We start from the raw sequence: 19108 nt of genomic DNA, 5'->3' as shown, positions 1-19108 counted from the left end.
CACAGGGAAGCACTCACACGTGTGGTTGAGTTGAACTCTGCATGGGCGTAGGGTATGTAGGTGGGGGTGTGGAAGGCTGGTTGTGGTCTCACTAGAGCTGAGTGCTGTTCTTCTCACCTCTGAAATGCAAATCTGGGGTGACCAGCATTTGCATAAAGAGCAGGAAAAAGCAGTCTAAGGATTGCTGAGGCCTGGGCCCGGGTATTCATCTTGCCAAGGGCTCTCTTGGTCCAGCCCAGATGAGAGCTGACGCTAGGGGACTTCAAGCTTCTCTTCCCAGGTAGGTGCTTCCCGGCTCCTTTCTATTGAGTTAAAAGTAACAGATGCCCCGCACATGGGTTTAGAGGGAGATCAACATCTGCAGCACACGGAGGCAGGCTTGGAGATTGGATCACCTTACCTGGGGACAAGGAAGAGGCGGGACTGGGGAGGTGTGGCTGGGAGGAAGGGCAGCAACTTTTGGGAGAGGCAACTCCCTTTCCTCCCCAGTGTTCTTGAGGGGGGGCGGTGAATGAGGCGGGTCCCCATCTTTACTGACACGGGTTGCAGGAGGGGCAGGGTATGTGCCAGCAGGTGGGGCAAGCCCGGGAGGGCCAGGTTCCAGGGAACCCGGACGTCCATCAGGACATAGAGGCCTCTAGCGGCCACCGCGGGAGGCGGCCGAGGGCACTTCCTGCCTGTGCCGCGGTCATCCAGGCTACGCGAAGGAAGTGCCCTGGCCCCAAGGGCGGTGGCTCGGGAAAAGGGCGGCCAGCGGGAGCTCTGGCGCCGGCCACACCCAGTCTTTTCCACTCGCCAGAGGCCGGAGACTGCGGATCCCCTGCGCAGCCCGCACAGCGGCTGAAGGCCAGCGACCTCGCAGGCCAGCCCACGTCAGCCTGGTTCACGAGTGGCTGCTCCGCAGACCCCGCCTCGGGCCCCGCCCCCGCGGCAGGCCCCGCCCCGCCCCGCCCCGCGCGCATTCCACAGGCGGCCCCTGCAGGAGCGGTTTAGTTTTGCTGTGTAGCTAAGAGTCTAGTCGTTAGTGTCTAGGAACTTAAAGTCTGCAAAAAGGACCTGTCTCCATTTTGCAGACCTAGCCACCGAGGCCGGGTTTCGCAGAATGATTCCGTAGCCTAGCTTCGAGGTAGATCCAACACAAAGCCCCATCTATCCTGGAAGCCTGGGGGACCCCCAAACCCCTTCCTCCTTCCATACCACTTCTAGCGGTTTGCTAAGGCAGGGTCACACTGCAGTCTCAGTGTGACTATTATCTGATCACTCACCCCCACTTCGCACTCCCCCAAAGAAACCACAGAAGCAGGATAGGGGGGTCTGACTTTCTCTTTAGTTCTTGTCACACTGTGAGGCTCTGGGTCACCAAGAAGGCACTTAAATGGGAAGATCACCCGATTCAGGTCAACCATATCCTCCCTCCCCCCACCAACTCCCTTGGCACTGGTTTGTGGGTCCACTTAACCATTAGACACCAGGGAGAGCCCAAGGCCTTGACCTCCTGACTCAGCAAGTGTGGGGAAGAGTTTCAGAAACAAATCAGAGTTGGAAGGCTGACCTTCTGGGAGCTGCCCCCAGCCAGCAGGGGGCAAGGGAGGAGGTTGCAGTGGGTGGGTTGGCACAGGGGACAGGGACAGCTTGGCCTAGCTTCCTGGAGACCCCCCAAACCTCACAAGAAGGTTCCACCTCCTGCAGATACCCCAAAGGCACTGGTGAAGTCTGGGGTGGGTGGAGAAGGCACCGATTAGGGGGTGGAGACCCCCCACTTAGCTGGTGGGCACTGGGCACTCAAGGTGCTCAATAAGTGTATTTTGAAAGAACGGATCAAAAGGGCTGTGAGGACAGGGAACAGGGCCCAGGCCCCTTGGCCCAGCTTGTTCCATTCAGAAAATAGCAGTTTAAAAAATGTAAAAATCCTTTCCCTCCCTCCCCCCAGTTTCTGGGCCCAAGAAAGGGGCGAGGGAGGGTGTCTCTATGCCCACCCTTCCCTCTCTCTGTCCCTTAAAAATCTATATACACATATACATATTTATATGGCACCACAAGGGGGTCCTGCCTATGTCCCGATACTCAGAAAGGGGAGCCAAGCTCCAGAGCCTTGGGGTATTTAAGGCAGAAGGGGTCATAGCCTGGGTGACACAGGAGCAGCCATGAGCCTTGGAGAAGCTGACTGTGGGGTCCTGAAGGAAGGACCCTGGCTCTCTTCCCCAGGGTAAGAGCTTCTTCCCTCCGGGCCCTCCCCTGCCTAGACAGAAACTGCTGGGGCTTCTCCAAGGGAGGAGTGGGGGTGGGAAGAGACTGGTTCCCCCTGGACCAGCCTAGACCACAGCAACCTGCAGGCCAGTCCAGGCAGGAGCTGATGGCAGGAGCTGATGGTGGCCGCCATGCCCCTGGGGAAGCTGGGTGGGGAAGCGAGGGCTCTATGAAGGCACTTGGTGTCCACTGCTCCCAGGCTAGGGCTCCAAGGTATGGGATGACAGAAACCCGGCCCCACCCCAAAAGCAGAACTGGGGTTAAGGGGCCCAATTTGGCAGCAGAGAAACATGGCAGCATGGAGAGAGGAGGCAGACAGGGGGAGCAGCAGGCGGGGCCCCCAGGCCCCCTGAAGAGTGGGGAGGCGGTTCGAAGGCACTGACCCAGGGAACCAGGGGCTTACAGTCCTCGGTACAGCCTGGCAGGGCTGCTGGGGAAGACACCGGCTTCCCCAGGGCCACGAAGAAGGCGCAGCTTGTGGTTTCTTAACAAAGAGCTCTGGGCAGTTGCCCACAGTCTCTGCGGGAGGAAGGGGCAGGTCCTGGCCCCAGGGCACCTCACTAGCTCCCTGGCCGCGGCTGCCTGAGCACTGAGTACACATCATCCACACGGCTGAGTTGCTCAAAGAAGGGGAGGAGGTCGTGGAGTTCGGTGTCACTCATGTTGTCAAACCAGGAGGCCACTGGTACCTGGGGACATGGAAAGAAGGGCACAGGTAACACCAGGTGCAGGAAACAGGAATGGGAGGCATCCCCCTCCCACCAGCCCTGGAATCTGGGAGGCCAAGACAGCCACAGCTCCTGCCCGTGGGTCGCAGCCCCGTCTGGGTCCCACCTGTACTCACGGCATTGTCTGGGTGGAAGACGTAGGAGGCGGGCGAGTTGTCCAGGATGAGCACCCGCCGCAGGTCGCGGCCCAGCCGGCTCAGGTCCTTCACGTAGTTCCCCCGGTGGAAGACGCACGACTCTCGGAAGAGCCGCGCCCGGAAGGCCCCCCACTTGTCCAGTAGGTCAGCTACTGGGTCTGCGTACTGGGAAGCGGGAGGTGGGTCATCCTGGGGCCAGGAGGGGCACACGCGGCCAGCCGAGGAGGTGAGGGAGGGCTGCGGCCCCAGGTCCGGGGGCTCACCTTGGCAAGGCTGGCAGTGAACAGCACGCACTCGAAGAGCTCGCCCATTCGCTGCAGGAACTCGTCCACGTGGGGCCGCTTCAGCACGTAGACCTAGGGGGTGGGTCTGTGAGGGCTGCTGGCCCGAGGCGGGAGTCCCGGGCTGCCTGCCGGGGAACTGTGGAGGAGGCGGAGCCCAGGAGGCCTGGTCCCAGGGCCTGTGGGTTCCCCGCCAGCCACTCCCACCTCCCACCCTCCCCGAGGAGGGTCCAAAGGCGCTCCGGCTCCCACCAGCTGCAGGTCCTGCCTTGTGGGGAGTCATTAATTCTTAGTTCCTTCCCCCAAATGCAGGGCCTAGGGGCAGCCCCCTCACCCCAAGGCTGCAGCGCACCGGCCCCCGAGCCAAGTAATGGAGAACAGGCTGGACAGCACACAACCTATCCTGAATTACTTGAACTGGGTCCCGGGCAGGGGGGGTGAGGGCGCACATATATATAGGACTGAGACAGGAACCCCTCTCAGGAGGCCTCAGACAGTCCACATCTATCAAAGTCCCATGCGGGGCTCTCTCCAGTTCAGTGGGCAGAGCTTAGGGTCTGGAGGGCAGAGGCCAAGCCCACCACCTCCTCCCCCTGCCCCTCACCTGGTGGACCACCCCATCAATCTCCACTGGGATGATGAAGTCCGCGTTGTTCACTGGCTGTGGGGAGAAGAGCTGCTGGAGCCGGGGCAAGAGCCCCAGGCCGCAGGCCGCAGAGACCTCCCTCCCAGGCCGGGGCAGGATCCCTCAGAGGCTGGGGCTGAGGGCTGCTGGGCAGGGCCCACCTTGAAGGAGCTGTGCACCAGGGTCTCGTCCAGGTCGATGACCACGCAGATCTTGTCCGAGTCCTGGGCCTTGGCCTCAGGCAGCAGGTACTGAACTGGGGTCTGCTGGTGGGAGGGGCCGGGCTGGGTGGGGGCACCTCCTACACAGCCTTCCCTACCTTGGCCCTCTACCTGAGAAATAGCAGACAGTGGGACATCCCACCCACTTCCCAACATCGGCCCTGACAGCTCCAGGGAGGAATGCCCACCTGGTTCTCTAGGTACCACTTGGCAAAGCTGCCATCTTTGAGGGGACCTTCGGAGTTCTGATGGTGGGCAGTCCACAGAGCAGGCTGGGAGGGGCCCAGTGGGGAGCGCATAGGGCTTGGTGTCCAGGCCCCGCTTCTCTGAAACTTTCAGTGGCTGCAGGTGTGTCCCCACCAGGAGCTCCTTCCCCTAAGTCCCCTTCCAGCTAGTCCAGGTGCCCCTGCAGTCGTCCCCGCCCCCGCACCTTGGGGATGGCGCCGTTCTCCTCCACCAGCAGGGGCGCCCCGCTGTGCGCCGGCAGGGCCTCCCCATCATCCCGGCAGACACAGCAGAAGAGTGAGTGGAGGATGCCCCGGCCCCGGGGCTTCTGGGAAGCCGCTGACTTCTGGTCACCTGAAGCGGGGAGACACAGGTTGGGGACGCGGGCACACTGGGTAGTAAAAGCCAGTGTACGCGTCCAGGTGCGAACCCCTGATTTGGGAGGGCTGGCCACACCCCCTTCATCAAGGGAGACACCCTTGTGCTCTGGCCCTCTGAAGTACTCTGCCAGCGTTTGCTCCAAATCCTCTGAAGCTCCCCATGAGGAGATGGCCACAGTCTCCCAGGTTAGGGGGCGGGAGGTCTAAAGCAGGGGAACCGGGTATTTTCTTTTTCTCAAAACCTCCATCACCTGACCGGGCCTTACCTGAGCATCCCCTGCTTAGGAGGGCCAGGGCCTGGGGCCCCGTCGTCCACTCCCACTCTCCCTCTGTCCAGGCCACTCCATGGGTCCAAAGTCCTCACTGAGGCTGGGCCCAGGGGCAGGGGATGCAGTCCCAAGGCCCGGGCCAGCGTCCCGAAACCATCTGTCAATCCCGCCTCCTCGGCTCCCGCCCCGCCCAGACCTGGGACCTGCAGCCGGGTAGCGGCTGGTTGATTGACAGACCCACCCTCCACCGCCCCTCGGCTTCTGACCCCGGCCACAGGCCAAGCTAGGCCCAGGCGGGAGGTGGGCAGATCTGGGAGGACTCCCAGTCCCTGACGTCTGCACAAGGAAGAGGAAGAGGGTCTCCCACCCTGGCCAGCCCCCCGGGCGCAGCCTTGGCGGGGCGGCGCGGCTTTCCCGGTCGGTGCGTGTGTGCACAGGCCCGGTGCCCAAGGGCCTACAGCCCAGGTGCCGCGTGCCTGGCCGGACACAAGGCTCTGCCTGCGGGCGCCTTCTTCTTGGAAGAAGTGGCCCCTTTCTGTGCCTCTGAGGGGCTCGGCGCCTCCGTGCACGACGCGGAAGTTTGTGGGAACGTGGCTGAGTGTTGGCGGGAGATCCCTCCAAGCTTCCCCAGCCCGCTGTCACCTCGGTGCCCCTTCCCAAAACCCTACCAGACCACAGCCCAGAGGGGGCGGAGTCTCAGCGGGTGGCCTGAAGGCGGCCTCCGCGCCCCCCCACCTCCCAGCCCCATTGGCGCCAATCGGTTTGGGGGAGGGGGCGGACGCCCGGGAACCGCCAGCCCGGAAGCCCCTGCAGGAGCCCCGTCTCTCTACCCCTGCCTCAGTTTCCCCACCTCGAACAGACTGGAGCGCCCTAGAGGCGCCAGATCCCGCCCCGCGTCTCTGCGACTCCAGGAGTTCGAACTCTCCGGGCTCCCTCTCGGGCTGGGAGCTCTGGCCCGGCCGAGGCGGGCGCCCGGGGCGGTGGCAGCGGATGCAGCCTTGGGAAAGATCCCGGCCCCTTCCTCCTCCCCTCCCGCGGCGCGCGGGCTGCGGCTCCCTCCCCGCCGCCCCAGTACCTTTGCCCCGCAGCGGGCCCCGCGCCTCCTCCTTGCTGATCTGAGTAATGACGGCCGAGCTGTCCATGGGGCCGGGCGCGCTCCGCTCCGGCCGGACTCTGGCCCGGGCGCCCGGCCTCCCCCCCGGCTCAGGCCGGAATCGGGGCGCGGGGGGGAGGGGAGGGGTAGGAGGGAGGGATCCCCGCGAGCTTTGGAGGGGAGGGGAGCCAGGTTCTAAGGGGGAGGGGGAGGGAGGGGGCGCGGAGGAAACTTTGTTACAACATGGAGTTTCCTCCCCGCGAGGCGGATGCAAACATGGAACCCGGGCGCTGTTTCAAGGCTCCCCCTTAAAAGGGCAACGGCTTCGGCGTGACCTGGACTCGGCCGCGGCTTTCATCACTTCTGGGGGCCCGCACGGCTCAGTCGGCTGGGAGGCGGGCCGGGCCGGGTTCCTGCCGCGATCCGGGGGGCGTCCCCTCCCTTCCTGCCGCCGGTCGGCGGGACAGAGCCTCTGCGGCTGCGTGGCAAAACCAGTACCCTGCCCACGGTGCCAGGTCCCCGGGCGCCCGGGGCCAAGGCCCGCCCCACCCTCTTCGAGAGCCCGAGGGCGGCGCGGTTCCACCTCTGCTCTTCCGAGGACCCGGGACTTGCAGCTTCTCCGTTTGCTCATCTGGAAAATGGGATAACGCTAACTTATCTGTTAAATGGTTCTTCTTTTCTGTCTAATGTTCGCAGGAACCACCTCCCAGGGACGCGGTGAACGAGCGAAGTCTCTTTGCTAACCCCGAGCAGCTGTACAAATCCACAAAATTATGTTCTTGATTTGACTGTTGACTGTCACCACCCACCGATCTCGGGGTGAGGAGATCCGGGTCCGTAGAGTGAAAATTCCAACTTCCTGCCCGGGAGATGCTCCCTGCCGACCTTTCCCAGCTGCCCCACACCGCACCTGGCGCCAACTCTGCCTTGCATTCCCGACTAGAGGAGCCGAGAGCCCACCCAGCGCCAGGGCTTCGTAGGCACTCTCCCCGCCGCTTGAAACGCAGTTCCTCCTCCTTCGCCCACCGACATAGAGAAAATGCCACCTAATCCCCTGGCCTTCCCTGATCCCCTTCCCCAGCCCACCGCCATTCCGTGCGGGTTCCTAGGGCCGGCTCGGTTCCCAAGTGCCCAGCTTGGCGCCCTGTGCACAGTGGCTCAGGCATCCACAGCTAACGGCGTTTAAACACACGCCACCCGGGTCTGTGGGGACACACTCCAGCCACGCAGTTCTTGGGGAAACCCCCGTGTGTGCGCCAAGGCGTGTGCGGGTCACTTTTTCCTCGTTTACCGAGTTCCCCCATCTCTCGTTACTATTTGGTGCTCACAATTTTAAAAATAACGCCAAGCCTCGACAAACACGCCTTGGCACTTCCTTCCCTCCCCCGGGCCTCGGCCGCGGGGCGGGGCGGGGCGGGGCGGGGCGGGCGCGTCCTGTCCCGTCCAGCCCGGGGAGCGAGCGCGGAGCACGTCCGCCGGGGCCGGTGAGGGGAGCGGCGCCAGCCCTGGTGCGCGGGCTCTGGTTCCTGCGCGGGCGCGGAGTGTGGGGTGCAGATGCCCGCCCGCTGCCGGACCCCGGTTTTCCTCTGCTTCCTAGGGCGCTGCAGGGCCGCCATCCTTGCACTTGATCGCCAGCGCGTCGCCAGCTCTAGGACAGAGTTGCGCTCTGACTGCGCCCCCTAATCTCTCGTGTTCCACAGAACCGACCCCTTTGTGACCCATAAGGAAACTGAACTCAGAAGTGAAGCGAGCGGCTCAGGCCCTCCAGCTAGGACAGGGGCGGAACTCTGGCCTCGCAACCCAGCGCCCCTCCTCAGTCCGACCCGGGGGTGGCGTCTCAACTAGATCTCCGGATGCTCGTCCGCACTGACCCCAGTAGGAAGTGTGGCCAGGGACTGTGAAGGGGGCTGGAACCGACCTGGCTGTCCCGGAGATACACAACACAGGGCAGGGCGGGCCACTGTCCCTTCACCCGCCATCCACAAACGGAGATCCCACCCCCCAACACACATCCCTAACTGCCCCCTCCAAGCCTTTGCGGCGCGGGTCTCTTCCCAGGGGAGAGACTGCCCAGGCAGGCGCACCTGCCCCACGTCGGCAGGTTTCAGGGAGAGTCCTGAGGTGGATAGGGTGGAGGGGGCAGTGTTCCCCCAGTCCGCCAGCGACTGTCCACCTCCACCCCAGCAGCTGTTGGTCACTGTACCCAAAGAATTTATTTGGATCCGGTTTTATCAGTTTGCATTCCCAGAAAGAACAGTCGCTTGGACTGCCAGTCCAGTGTGGGGTGGCCCAGGACTCAGAAGAATCCAGTCTTGCAATTAAGGGCAAAGGTCTTCTCCATCCCCTGCCAAGTGCGGAGTGGGGGCAGTGCCAAGGGTAGGGTAGGGCAGGGCTCCTAGGAATCCTCAAGGTGCAGGGCCACTCCCAGCCCTGGGGTATGACAGCCTTCCTCCCTCAGTTCAGACCTAAAAGCCCGGGGGACCCAGAGATACTGTGGAGGTAGGGGCTGCCCCAGGCAGAGGCCTCCTCGCCCTCAAATCAACTTTGTCCTGACTTCATCCTGGTTCCTACCGGGAGGCCCAGGATCGCGCCTTGGCTGGCCCTCTGCTGTCTTCTTTGACCCCAAGTTCTAAGTCCGAGGCTTAAATGTTCATATGACCAGTACACACATCCTTCTGCCCGCCCCCAAGTCCTGCTCCAAGGATCCCTAGAGGGGCTCCTGTCTCTGCACTTCCTGGCACACACACCCTCCTGGACTGCCCCCTTCCTATTCCAAGTCCCGAACAAAAGTCACCTGCTCCGACCTGGCCTCAGTAGGTCAGGGTCAGGTGCCTTTCACCTAATCCTGCTGTTCAGTGGCTGTCTCCTAGAGTGCGCCCTCCTTGCCAGTTGACATGTTCTTTAATTCGGAATTCTTTCTCCCTTCCCACCTCTAGTGTCAGGTCTGGCACAGAATTGACACCCAGTTAATGTCAAATGATTGACGAGGGAAATGGGCAGCAGGCACCTGGGAGATTCCTTTCTTCACTATCCACCCGCCCTCATCCATCCCCTTCTTCAGCTCGCTTGGGTCCAGTCTTCTCCAGGGACGCGCCTGGAGACGGGGGATGGGCGATCTTCTTGCCCAGACGCCCTCTCTGGCAGCTGCACAACTAGAGCCAAGACGCGTCCCATCCCTTCTCTCCTTGCGGGCCCCACTCTCAACATTGCCCTTTTAAGAAAGAGGAAATTCTTCTCATAAACAAGCGCCCCAACCAGAGCGCCAAGCCAGGCCGCCGGACCCGCTAGGTCCCCGGGAAGTCCGGGTTACTTTCAGGCACCGCATCTGCCCCAGGCTCAACTTAGGGGGAAGGCGCGGCTACCCCTCCTCGCTGCTGCTCTCCACAACTCCTAGGCTGAGGTCCGAGGGACTGGAGGAGTCTGGAGGAGGGACTTAGGGGAGCCTAGAAACAGCCTAGGGAGCGTCTGTAAAGTGCAGCCTCTATACCGGGCGAAGGGTGCCCGGCCCCTCCCTGAGGCTGAGGGGGTTCCCCGCCCACATAGCTACTCGCCACCTCCTGGCCGGGGATCATTCTGTGGCCCCCGGGCGCGAGACTCGGGCACCCGTTTACCCTGGTGGTGCCGCTAAGCCGGGAGCGGAGACGCCGAGGCGGGAGTGCGGGCGCTCGGACTGTCCCTGCCCCTAGGGGGAGCTGGGAGTCAGCACAGAGGGAATGTTAACCAAGCCGCGTAGGAGTCCCGTCCGCCCGGTCCCCTGGGGAGATGACAAATGAAGTGGAACTCAAGGCACGGGCTCTTGGGTTCCTTATGACCTGGTGCCTGAAGGAACAAGAACTGCGCCTTGGTTTTACTGCCTGGAACATGGGTTGCAAGCGCAGAGTAGGGGCGAACCAGAGACTGGGGTGGGGGGTGGGATTTCGAGTCTTCCGGGTTTGCCTCCTAGCCCTTTGGAAGAGGAGCGAGCGCGGTTATTTAACTTTCATCAGACTATTCCAAGTGCCAGTGTGGGGTCTGTGCCCCTTCCCGTCTCTCCCGTCCCTCATGGGTCAAGCCACTACGTGTGCGCAGTATAATTTTTTTTTTTTTTTGAAGTTTCAAGTGCCAGGCACTGTGTTAAAGTGCTTTATATCCATGGCAAAGTTGGGTTTGTCCCCATTTTACAGATGAGGACAGATGAGGTGAAGCATTTGTTTAAACCAGGAGACCGTTAGTCCCTAAGGACCACGGTTGGATGGCTTTCAAAAGGGTCTGGCTCCATCTTCCTGCTCCATGTCCCTTCAGTGTCCAGCAAGCAGGCTGCCCCTTCATCCCATCTCCCAGCCAGGGCCTGGGGGACCTCAGCCAGAGCACTTCCCACCCTCCTGATTGTCTTCTGGAAGCCCATACAGGAAGTGCTGGTGGGAGCTGTGGGTCAGGAAGGTGGCTCCATGGGCAATGCAGCAGGTCCAGACCTGGGAGAAGGTGACCACCGGACAGTCAGCCTGTGAGTGGGGGAGGGCTGAGACCCCTGGGGAAGACCCTGTGGCCCCCTCCCAGCCCTCCCCAAGGCTTCCTCTCCTGGCCTCCCCCATCCCCCACAGCCCCATCCCCACAGCCCCCCTACCAGGTAGGCGGTGAGGCTCAGGTAGGCTAAGGCCAGCAGAGCCACAAGGCCAAAGTAGGCCGGGTGGGGGAGACTGGGCAGGTAGCTGACCACAAAATAGAGGTTGATGGCAGAGACCAGTGCCATGATGCAGGAGGTGACAGCTTTGCTCAGCCTAGGGGACAAGCAGGAAGCTCAGGACTGGCTGCACTGCCCATCCTGCCGCCCTCCAGTGCCCACAGCTAGCCTGGAGCTGGGAGCGGGCGCACAAGGCTTTCTTCTCTGAGCTGTGGGACCTGGTACAGACAGACCCCTGGCCCACCTCTTGTCCCCAGGCCCTCCGGGCTCCACACTGGCAGGATCTGGCAAGAGGTGAGGTGAGGGTAACCTCAGGCTCTTGAAACAGCCTTCACCCCCCAGACTCCCCTACTTACTAGCTGTGTGATCCCGGGCAAGTTCCTCAACCTTTCTGAGCTTTCAAGTGCTTCACTGGCTATTGGGACTGAGTAGCTCCAACCTCAGGTGATGAACACCTGGAAGGGAGTACTCACAGGCCATTGGCAAACTCCTGCATGACAGCTGGCATGCTGGTGAACGTCAGGATGGGCAGCACAGCGAAGGGAAGCTGTAGAGAGCGGTGGGAGGCTGAGGCCAGGGACCCTGCCTCCAGGACAGCAGGGGATGCAGGAGCCCAGCTCCTCAACCTTTGTCTGTGGTGAGCCTTTGGGCAAGTCCCTAACTCCTCGGAACCTGTCTCCCAAAGCAGGAGAGGGCTGTGGGGGCTGTGGGGGCTCTGGCACCAGGCTGTCTGAGTTTGAATTCCAGCTCTGTCATGAGTCACCTAACTGCTCATCAGTTTTCCCATCTGTAAAACGGGGATGATGAGGATTCCGATTTGGTGAGCGTTGTAAGCCACGGGCATTTAGGATGGAGCCTGGCCGGCTGGAGTGGGCGCCCTGCGGGGTGGTTGTGGTTCCTGTTTGGGCCACCCGTCTCACCAGCAGGCTCTGCAGCACGTTGAGCAGGTCGTTTAGGCCTGACAGGTCCCTGAGGTCGCGGAAGACGGCCACAAGCACGGTGGGCAGGATGGCGCAGGAGCGGGTGAGGAGCACGCGGGCGAAGCGGGACCACCGCAGCCGCAGGAAGCCCTGGGGTGGGGAGCGAGCACCTGGATGGGGGTGGGCCCGGGGATTTCATAGCACTCTCGTCTCAGCCCATCTCACGCCTGGGAGGACGCGGCTTTTCCATCTTTGAAATGCGGACAGCTCTGTCCCCATTTGGTGGAGGGGCAGTGGGTGGGAGGGCGGAGGTCCCACCCATTACTGATTACTGAAGACTTTTAAAGGGCTTTTGGGAAAAGGCTCTGTTTCTCTTGCATCTGCAACTTCCGGCAAGTCGCCTCATTTCTCTGAAGCTCACTTTTCTCATCTGTCAAGTGGGTCTAGGGCGGCGCCCTGGGGCTGCTCTGAGGATCACAAGGCCCCAGTCGTGTGCCTGTTGTCCTTGGGCCCTCCCCGCCTCCCGCCCCACCTCCATCACGAACTGTCCCGCGTAGGTGCCGGTCATGGTGGAGCTCTGCCCTGCCGCCAGGAGACCCACCGCCCAGATGTAGAGCGCCGCAGGGCCGAAGAGGCATCCCAGGATCACGCCCTAGAGCGACGGGGTGGGTCAGGCCTTCGGCTCCGCCCACGTGGGCGGGGCGACGCGCCGGCCTCCCTCACGCCCCGCCCTCACTCTCCAGGTGCTTACTCCTTGGTAAATATCCACCGACACTGTGTCATTGTTCCTGGGGAAGATGCTGGCGTAGTCGCGGAGGCTGCTGTTGGCACAGACGTTGTACTGCGGGCACCGGGCCAGTGGGAGCGAGATGGGAAGCACAGACTCAGTCTTGGAAAATCAGACCCCCAGGCCTTGACCGAGGTCAAATACTGATGGTCTGCAGACTGAATCTGGCCACAGTCGGGCTGGCGAGTCTTTTTGTTCTCCCCGCTTTAATGTGAATTTATTGCCACTATTTAAAAAGGGGAGCAATTCACATGGGACTCGTTTCCAGCCTCAGGAGCTGGCACTGCCCGGCAGTCTCCTCTTCCTCCCAGCCCGGCGGCCGTCTGACCTTGGAGACCCGAGTTTGCAAGCCCTATTTAGTCCTCTCTCCTTGCGCCAAGGAACAGGGTGAAACCCCGGGAGGGGTGTGACCCCCAGATTACATCGCAAAGCCCTGGCAGCGCCAGTTCCTGGGAGGCCTGGCCACCCCTCCCCCACAGGGCTCCGACACTGACCGGTAGTGTGACAGCCTCAGGACCGACAGATCCAGGAGCAGCAGCCTGTTCCTGCTTTCTGCACAAATGTCACTTCCTCCCAGAAGCCTTCCTGACACCCTGTCCCTCCACTGCACCACCTTAATCCCTCCCCAGCACTGTTCAGACTCTGCTCCGCTGTGTTTATTTGTGGGCTGCTCTCGGGTCCCTTCACCCGCCCCCCGTGTCAGCCGGAGGAGGGCGGGTCTGCAGTCACTGCTGCTGTTCCCAGGGTGGAGGATGCTGCCTGCCCCTAACAGATGCTTAGTGACGATTTGCTGAGGGAACGAGGCTTCTCTGCCACAATGCAGAGCATCAGGAGAGAGGACCCCCGAGCTCGGAGTTGGGGCAGAGACTCAGAAGGTCGCTGCCTTGCCCGGAGTCCCATAGACTGGGGGAGGGGGTACGCAGTGCCAGGACGCAGGGAAAGCGCGCCTCACCGTGTCCTGGTTGGTTTGCTGGTAGAAGGCTTGCCCAAAGACGGCCATGACGAAGAGGTTGATGATGAAGGAGACGGATAGGGCGATGGTGGCCTCGACCAGGAAGTACAGGTTGGCTTCTCGGATGTCCATCCGGCGACCTCGGTCCACCTCTCGGGACTATGAGGATCAAAGGGAGAGGGGCGGGCCAAAGTGCCTCAGAGTCACACCTGAGTCCCCTACCTTCACACTTCTAGGAATGTTCCCTCTAAACCCCAGTTCTTTCTAAAGGGGTGGCAGTCTGGTTCAGGACCTGGTCAGTTGCCTCCTTCCTATATCCTTGTTTTTGCCCGAGGCTCTGTCCACAGTCAGTGACCAGCTGTGTGAATAAAGGAAGGCTGGCCTTTGAGATCCCCATCTAAATCAGCCTGACACCCTCCCCTTCACTCACCATGTTACATCCTCAAACATGCCTGCTTTATTTCTGCCTCAGGGCCTTTGCACCTGCTACTCCCGCTGCTTACAATAGCTCCTCCCCGTCTTTGGTCACTGTCGACCAGACTTCTCTTTCAGTTTCCTTCAGAGTATCTTTCACAGCCCACGATCCCTTTATTTGCTTGGTCCTTGCACATCTCCCCTCCTAGAATACAGGCTCCAGGAAGGCAGGGCCTTGACTGCTTTTTCAACAGCTCTCTGCGCACAGCAGATGTTCCTTTTTATACATTTATAATAGAGAATGGTTCCTTTCCCCCCTCAAATCATGCAGGAGCCGAGGGGCGGGTTCCAGGCTTGGAGGCGGGACCAGTGAGACTAAGGAAGGAGGCCTCTCTCCGCCCCGCCCCTCCGATCACCTTGACCAAGGCGGAGTGCAGGTAGATATTGTGGGGCATGATGATGGCTCCAACAATGCCCACCGCCTGCAACAGCTCTGGCTGGCCACAGCCCGGGCACGAGGGCAGGAACAGGCCTCGAAGAAGCGCTCCCTGTGCCGGCCGAGCCACCACGTACTGCGGGGAGGAAACGGCCAGCCCACTGAAGCGGGGACACCAGCCTCACCCTCCAGCCCAGCCAGCGCCTGAGGGCTTCCCTAAGGGCGCTTCCCGCAACCGCAGGGCCTGACCCAGGGGAGGCAGCTGACTTCGTACCTCGTAGCCGAAAGTCAAGGCCATGATGGTGATAAGGAATCCAAAAAAAGCCTCCAGCTTCCGCAACCCTAGGGGCAGAGCAAACCAACCAACCAGAAAACCCTGTGACATCAGCTATTATTAATGGCTAATGTTTTGAGCACTTTGTTCCAGGCGCTGTGCCGAGGGCTTAATGTGTACTACCTACCTGAAGCTGAAGTCGCAGCCCTGTGACATCTGTGCTACTATTTCCCCATGTTACAGATAAAGAGCCAGAAACCTAGGTCCCTAGCTGAAGCCACACAGCCAGAGCCAGGGAGCTCCGAGCAGTGGCAGGTCGGCCCGCCCGCCCGCCCGGCGGCAGCCCCGCAGGCTCAGCTCTCAGCCCCGCCCCGCCCCCCTGGCGCTGCGCAGGCCTCTCACCGTAGTTATCCAGGAACAGAAAGAAGAAGGTGTCCACAATGGTGATCAGGACGCCACCCCAGAGCGGGATTCTGCAACCACAGTGGCCTGGGTCAGCCCAGCCGGTTCAGTGTCTGGCACTCCCAGCCTCAGGGCACAGACTGTGGGACCAGGCCTCCTGAGTGCAGGGACAGCTGGGCAGTGGGGGGGGAGCCCTGAAAGTCAACCCAACACCCCAGGACGGGCGAAACCAGCCTGGGACCAGGCATGGCAGGAAGCTCAGAGCTGTAGTCCTGCAAGCTCAGTCAGTCACATCTGTGGGACTTTACAGAGGTCACTTTACATTCTGAGACACGGATCAACAGCCCTATGTCCGAGGGGACAGCAAGCTAAAAGGGAGTCAGGAGGTCAGGACTGGGGAAGAAGTAGCAGCCCTCCCCAGCCCTGGCCTGTGGAGAGGGCGTCCACTGGGGTGGTTGGTACCGTCCAGCTGAGAGCAGATTGAACGCAATGGCTGTGCCGATGACCTCCTGCATGTCAGAGCCCACGATGGCTAGCTCAATGGTCAGCCAAAGGAGGGTGCGGGGCACCTGTGGAGGGGACATCCCTTCCTCAAAAGGGAGCCAATCGTATGTAGTTCAAGTCCCACCCTCTCCTGTCCGTTCTCTGTACTGTGCTGCTGGGCCAGAAGACTGCCAGCTACATTCGTAAGAAGCGCTTGTACAAGATGGCTATGGTTTGCATGTGGTTTATGTCTGTCCCCCAGAGTTTGGTGCGCTGGAAGCTTGACTCCATTGCAGCAATGTAGAGAGGTGGTGGAACCTACTGGGGTCGGTGGTGCACCCTGTAATCCCAGGGGTTCAGGAGGCTGAGGCAGGAGGATTGCAAGTTCAAGGCCAACCTCAGCCACTTAGGAAGACCCTGTCTCAAAATAAAGACTAAAAAGGGCTGGGGATGAGGCTTAGTTGTTAGGTGCCCCTGAGGTCAGCCCCTGGTACAAAGAAAAAAAAGAGGTGGGCCTAGAAGAAAGTAGGTAAGGGGTTGGGGTGTTGCCCTCAGAAGGGAGTCATGTAATTTTCACTGGAGGCTTCTGAGTTCCCAAGAGTGTGAGTTGTTACAAAAGAGCAAGCCTGGCTCCTGAATTGCTCTGACTTCCTGTCTCACCATGGCTTCCTGTCTCACCATGTAATCCCTTCCTCCTGTGTTCCTGCCATTGCGATGCCATGTGCCATGAGGCCCTCACCAGAGTCAAGCAGAATCAGCATCTCACTCTTGGATCTCCAGAACTTTGTGCTAGATAAACCTGTTTTCTTCAGAGTGCACCCAACCTCAGGTATTTTGTTATAGCAGTGACAAACAAACTAAGACAGATTGGGCAAAGAGAAACCATTTTCTGGTGGTGTTTCTGGCAGTGTCACTAGCAAGGTCACCAGGTAACCTGAGCTCCTGCCACACTGGTGGTTATTTAAGCAGTGGCCACAATGCTTCTGGAAACTAAATGGCAGATGATGGCTCTTGGGCCCCCACCAGGAGCATGGCAGTTTTCTGAGCTTTGGTGAGCTCCTGCACTTGCTCCTCCAGCCCTTCAACACTGGAGGAGCTAAATGCCTGCATCTCTTCAAAATTTCTCATGGTATAATTTGTTTTCTTGCCTGGACACTGACAACTACCCCATGGTCCAGCTCAGCAGCCACCTTCCCTGAGCTGATGCCTTTCTGATTTTTTCCTTGGGCAAGCAAGTCACCTCCCCAGGTTCTGATTTCCCCTTGTGTGACACAAGTGTTTCACCCTGATGCCCCCCGAGTCTGTGTGCCATTTGCTGGAAGCTGGGTCTTCATCTGTCAACTGGACTTGTCACACATGGGTGGGACGATGCAGTAATCTGATCATGGAAGCCGTAAGTGGCTGCTCGGGGTTCAGAATCTGTGCGTGCTTCCTGTCCAGGCCCCCTAACTCACCTTAGGGTAGTAGAGGTGGCAGACTTCGCCCAAGTCCTTGCCTGTCACCACGCCTAGCCGGGCAGCCAGTCTCTGGCAGAGCAAGCCCAGCATGGTGGCCCAGAGCAGCACCCAGAGCAGCTGTGAGGAGGCGGAGGAGAGCCTCAGCCAGGAGGGCCTGTCCTGGAAGGCGTCCCACTGGTGACGCCTTCGACGCAAGGACACGCCATGGGGAGAGGCGGGAAGACGGAGTGGGAACTGCCCGTGCTTTGGAGGACTCCCCTGGGGACCCCGTCCTTCCCATTGAAGCAGATGCCTCGCCCACCCGGCAGCCCTGAGCAACCATGGCAAGCCCCGTCTCAGCCTGGTCCCCTCCCGCCCACTCGCCCCAACTCGGTCACTTTGAATCCAGCCACGGCGCCAGCCTGAAGATCTGATTCGATATTTCCTGGGTCCAGAAAAGCGATGCTCATGAGGAAGCCAGGCCCCGTGAATGCCCACAGTTTTCGGAAGCTGAATGTGCCCTGGGTGTGGAAGCAGAGGAGGAGGTCCTGGGGACGGCATGGCCAGTCCCCGGGGCATGGGAGGGGCGTGTGTGGAGGAACCGCAGGGTTTGCTGAGTCACGGAGGACCTGCTTTCTGAATGGGTCACGGTCACTGTCACTTTCGCAGTCTCAGCAGCCCGCCTGCACCTGACCTGGCTACCTCTTGCCACTTGACTCAGCAGGTCCTCAGAGACCCAAGAGGGGAGCTCTCCGCGGTCAACCCTCCCCCTGTAGCTCCTTCGCAGACCGCAAGAGTCTCTCTGGGGTCCCCTTAGACTGCAGTCCCCCACCCATTCCAGGCCCTGGCCTGTCCTCCTAGGAACCTGCTGGAGATTCTGGCGATGCAGTGACGGCATCCAGACCCCAGCCCGCACCCTCCTCCCCTTGCCCCACGTCCTGCCTGAAACAAACCTGGGGGCATCCATCCTAAGTCACCTTGGGCCCCCTCCCTCCACAGGGAAGCTGAGGTGTCATTCTTAGACAACCATGGAGAGCTCCACTAAGGGCTGGAGACAGGAGCCAAGCAGGGCCAGGTGCCACTGTCACTGCTGCTGGGAGCAGGGAGGGACCTCCGTGGTTCCAGGAGATACCCCCTTCTCTAGCATGTGAGATTCCAAAGGATCCTGTCACCCCTGAAAGCCCCCAGGAAGTCCCCAGCATGCCCACCGGTTGCGCGTCTGGGATGGGGATCTTCTCACTCAGGTAGGTCTCCCTGGGGGGCGCCTGTGGCGGCCTTGGGCCTGGAGGGCTGGAGATGGAGCCGTAGCTGGGCCTGCTCAGCCTCTGGGGGCTCCCGTCACCTGCGAGGAGCCCCAGGAAGCATACTGAGTGCCCTGCCTCTGTCTAGAGCCCCAAGTTCGAGCCATCTGCCTCCTCCCTCTCCTCTCCTTGGCAAAGTGGAGCAACGAAGGTCCCCGGCCCTGGTCTTGAGTCCCTGCCTTTACCCCTTGACCTGCCGTTTCAGATGTGTGGGAACGGGAAGTTTCAGAATTACTTTCCTCTCATGTGAGCACAGAGTTCCCCACACTGAGGTCTCAGAGGTGCGAGAGAGACACCAGGCTCTGGGCAGGACCAGTTGAGGCCACCATGTCTGCCCTTGGCCTCATCCCTGCCTCCTCCAGAGAGGACGAAGCTCCAAGGGCTGCGTCTACAGAGACCAGGCCCGGGAACCACGGGCCCTTCAGGGTGGGGAGACTTCATCCCCAGGGTCTGGGCTCAGAACCGTAGTCTTCCACGACTCCCAAGGGGGACCAGGGGCTTCCTCACCTCCTCAGATCTCCCCCGACCTAGTGCCCTGGTCCACTCTGCCCTCCTAATCAGGGGAGCCCCTGGAGGTCACTACTCACTCGTCATGAGGACACAGGCGTCAGGTGCGCGGTGAGTTCAGCAACGTGCCGGCGGCCCCTCAGCCTGCGCCCGCTCCGTGGGGCGCCCGAGTGACTATGGGAACACGCCCTCTTACCATCATCCTGACTCCCGTCTCTTACATCACTGGATGCGGACACTCACATATTCACACACTTGGGCGTTGTGAAACTCTCCAAAGGCAGAAGTGGCCGGCTCTGGCGGAAGGGTCTGGTTACCCCCAGCATGGAC

General features: G+C 60.9%; 2 protein-coding genes across 7 annotated transcripts; both read right to left on the bottom strand.

The window, feature by feature from the left end:
* Positions 1 to 1287: 1287 nt before the first annotated feature.
* On the bottom strand, positions 1288 to 6777 carry Ctdsp1 (CTD small phosphatase 1). Of its 4 annotated transcripts, none has more exons than XM_047547077.1 (7): positions 6189 to 6777; positions 4670 to 4818; positions 4180 to 4350; positions 3998 to 4054; positions 3376 to 3468; positions 3092 to 3277; positions 1288 to 2936 (listed from the first exon to the last, which is right to left on the bottom strand). In XM_047547077.1, exons 1-7 carry the CDS (start codon positions 6253 to 6255, stop codon positions 2808 to 2810), a joined length of 852 nt encoding a protein of 283 aa, XP_047403033.1. In that variant the 5' UTR covers positions 6256 to 6777; the 3' UTR covers positions 1288 to 2807. The 4 variants fall into 4 exon arrangements, with proteins under 4 accessions (XP_047403033.1, XP_047403034.1, XP_047403035.1 ...); XM_047547078.1 differs by having other exon boundaries at positions 4180 to 4284; positions 6189 to 6767; XM_047547079.1 differs by having other exon boundaries at positions 1289 to 2936; positions 4180 to 4281; positions 6189 to 6748.
* A 3498-nt stretch (positions 6778 to 10275) lies between these two features.
* Slc11a1 (solute carrier family 11 member 1) lies at positions 10276 to 18993 on the bottom strand. 3 transcript variants are annotated; one of them, XM_047544804.1, is made up of 15 exons: positions 18859 to 18993; positions 18179 to 18312; positions 17369 to 17491; positions 16989 to 17108; positions 15514 to 15620; positions 15052 to 15122; positions 14650 to 14717; positions 14356 to 14511; positions 13526 to 13684; positions 12538 to 12627; positions 12319 to 12438; positions 11787 to 11936; positions 11340 to 11413; positions 10810 to 10963; positions 10405 to 10657 (listed from the first exon to the last, which is right to left on the bottom strand). In XM_047544804.1, the coding sequence occupies exons 1-15, from the start codon at positions 18863 to 18865 to the stop codon at positions 10544 to 10546; spliced, it is 1647 nt and encodes a 548-aa protein (XP_047400760.1). In that variant the 5' UTR covers positions 18866 to 18993; the 3' UTR covers positions 10405 to 10543. The 3 variants fall into 3 exon arrangements, with proteins under 3 accessions (XP_047400759.1, XP_047400761.1, XP_047400760.1); XM_047544803.1 differs by lacking the exon at positions 11340 to 11413 and having other exon boundaries at positions 10276 to 10657; XM_047544805.1 differs by lacking the exons at positions 11340 to 11413; positions 14356 to 14511 and having other exon boundaries at positions 10276 to 10657.
* Positions 18994 to 19108: the final 115 nt, after the last annotated feature.

Source organism: Sciurus carolinensis, chromosome 3 (genome assembly GCF_902686445.1).
Source record: "Sciurus carolinensis chromosome 3, mSciCar1.2, whole genome shotgun sequence".
In the NCBI taxonomy this organism is placed as follows: Eukaryota; Metazoa; Chordata; class Mammalia; order Rodentia; family Sciuridae; genus Sciurus; species Sciurus carolinensis.
This window is presented reverse-complemented; position numbering and strand designations above follow the sequence as displayed.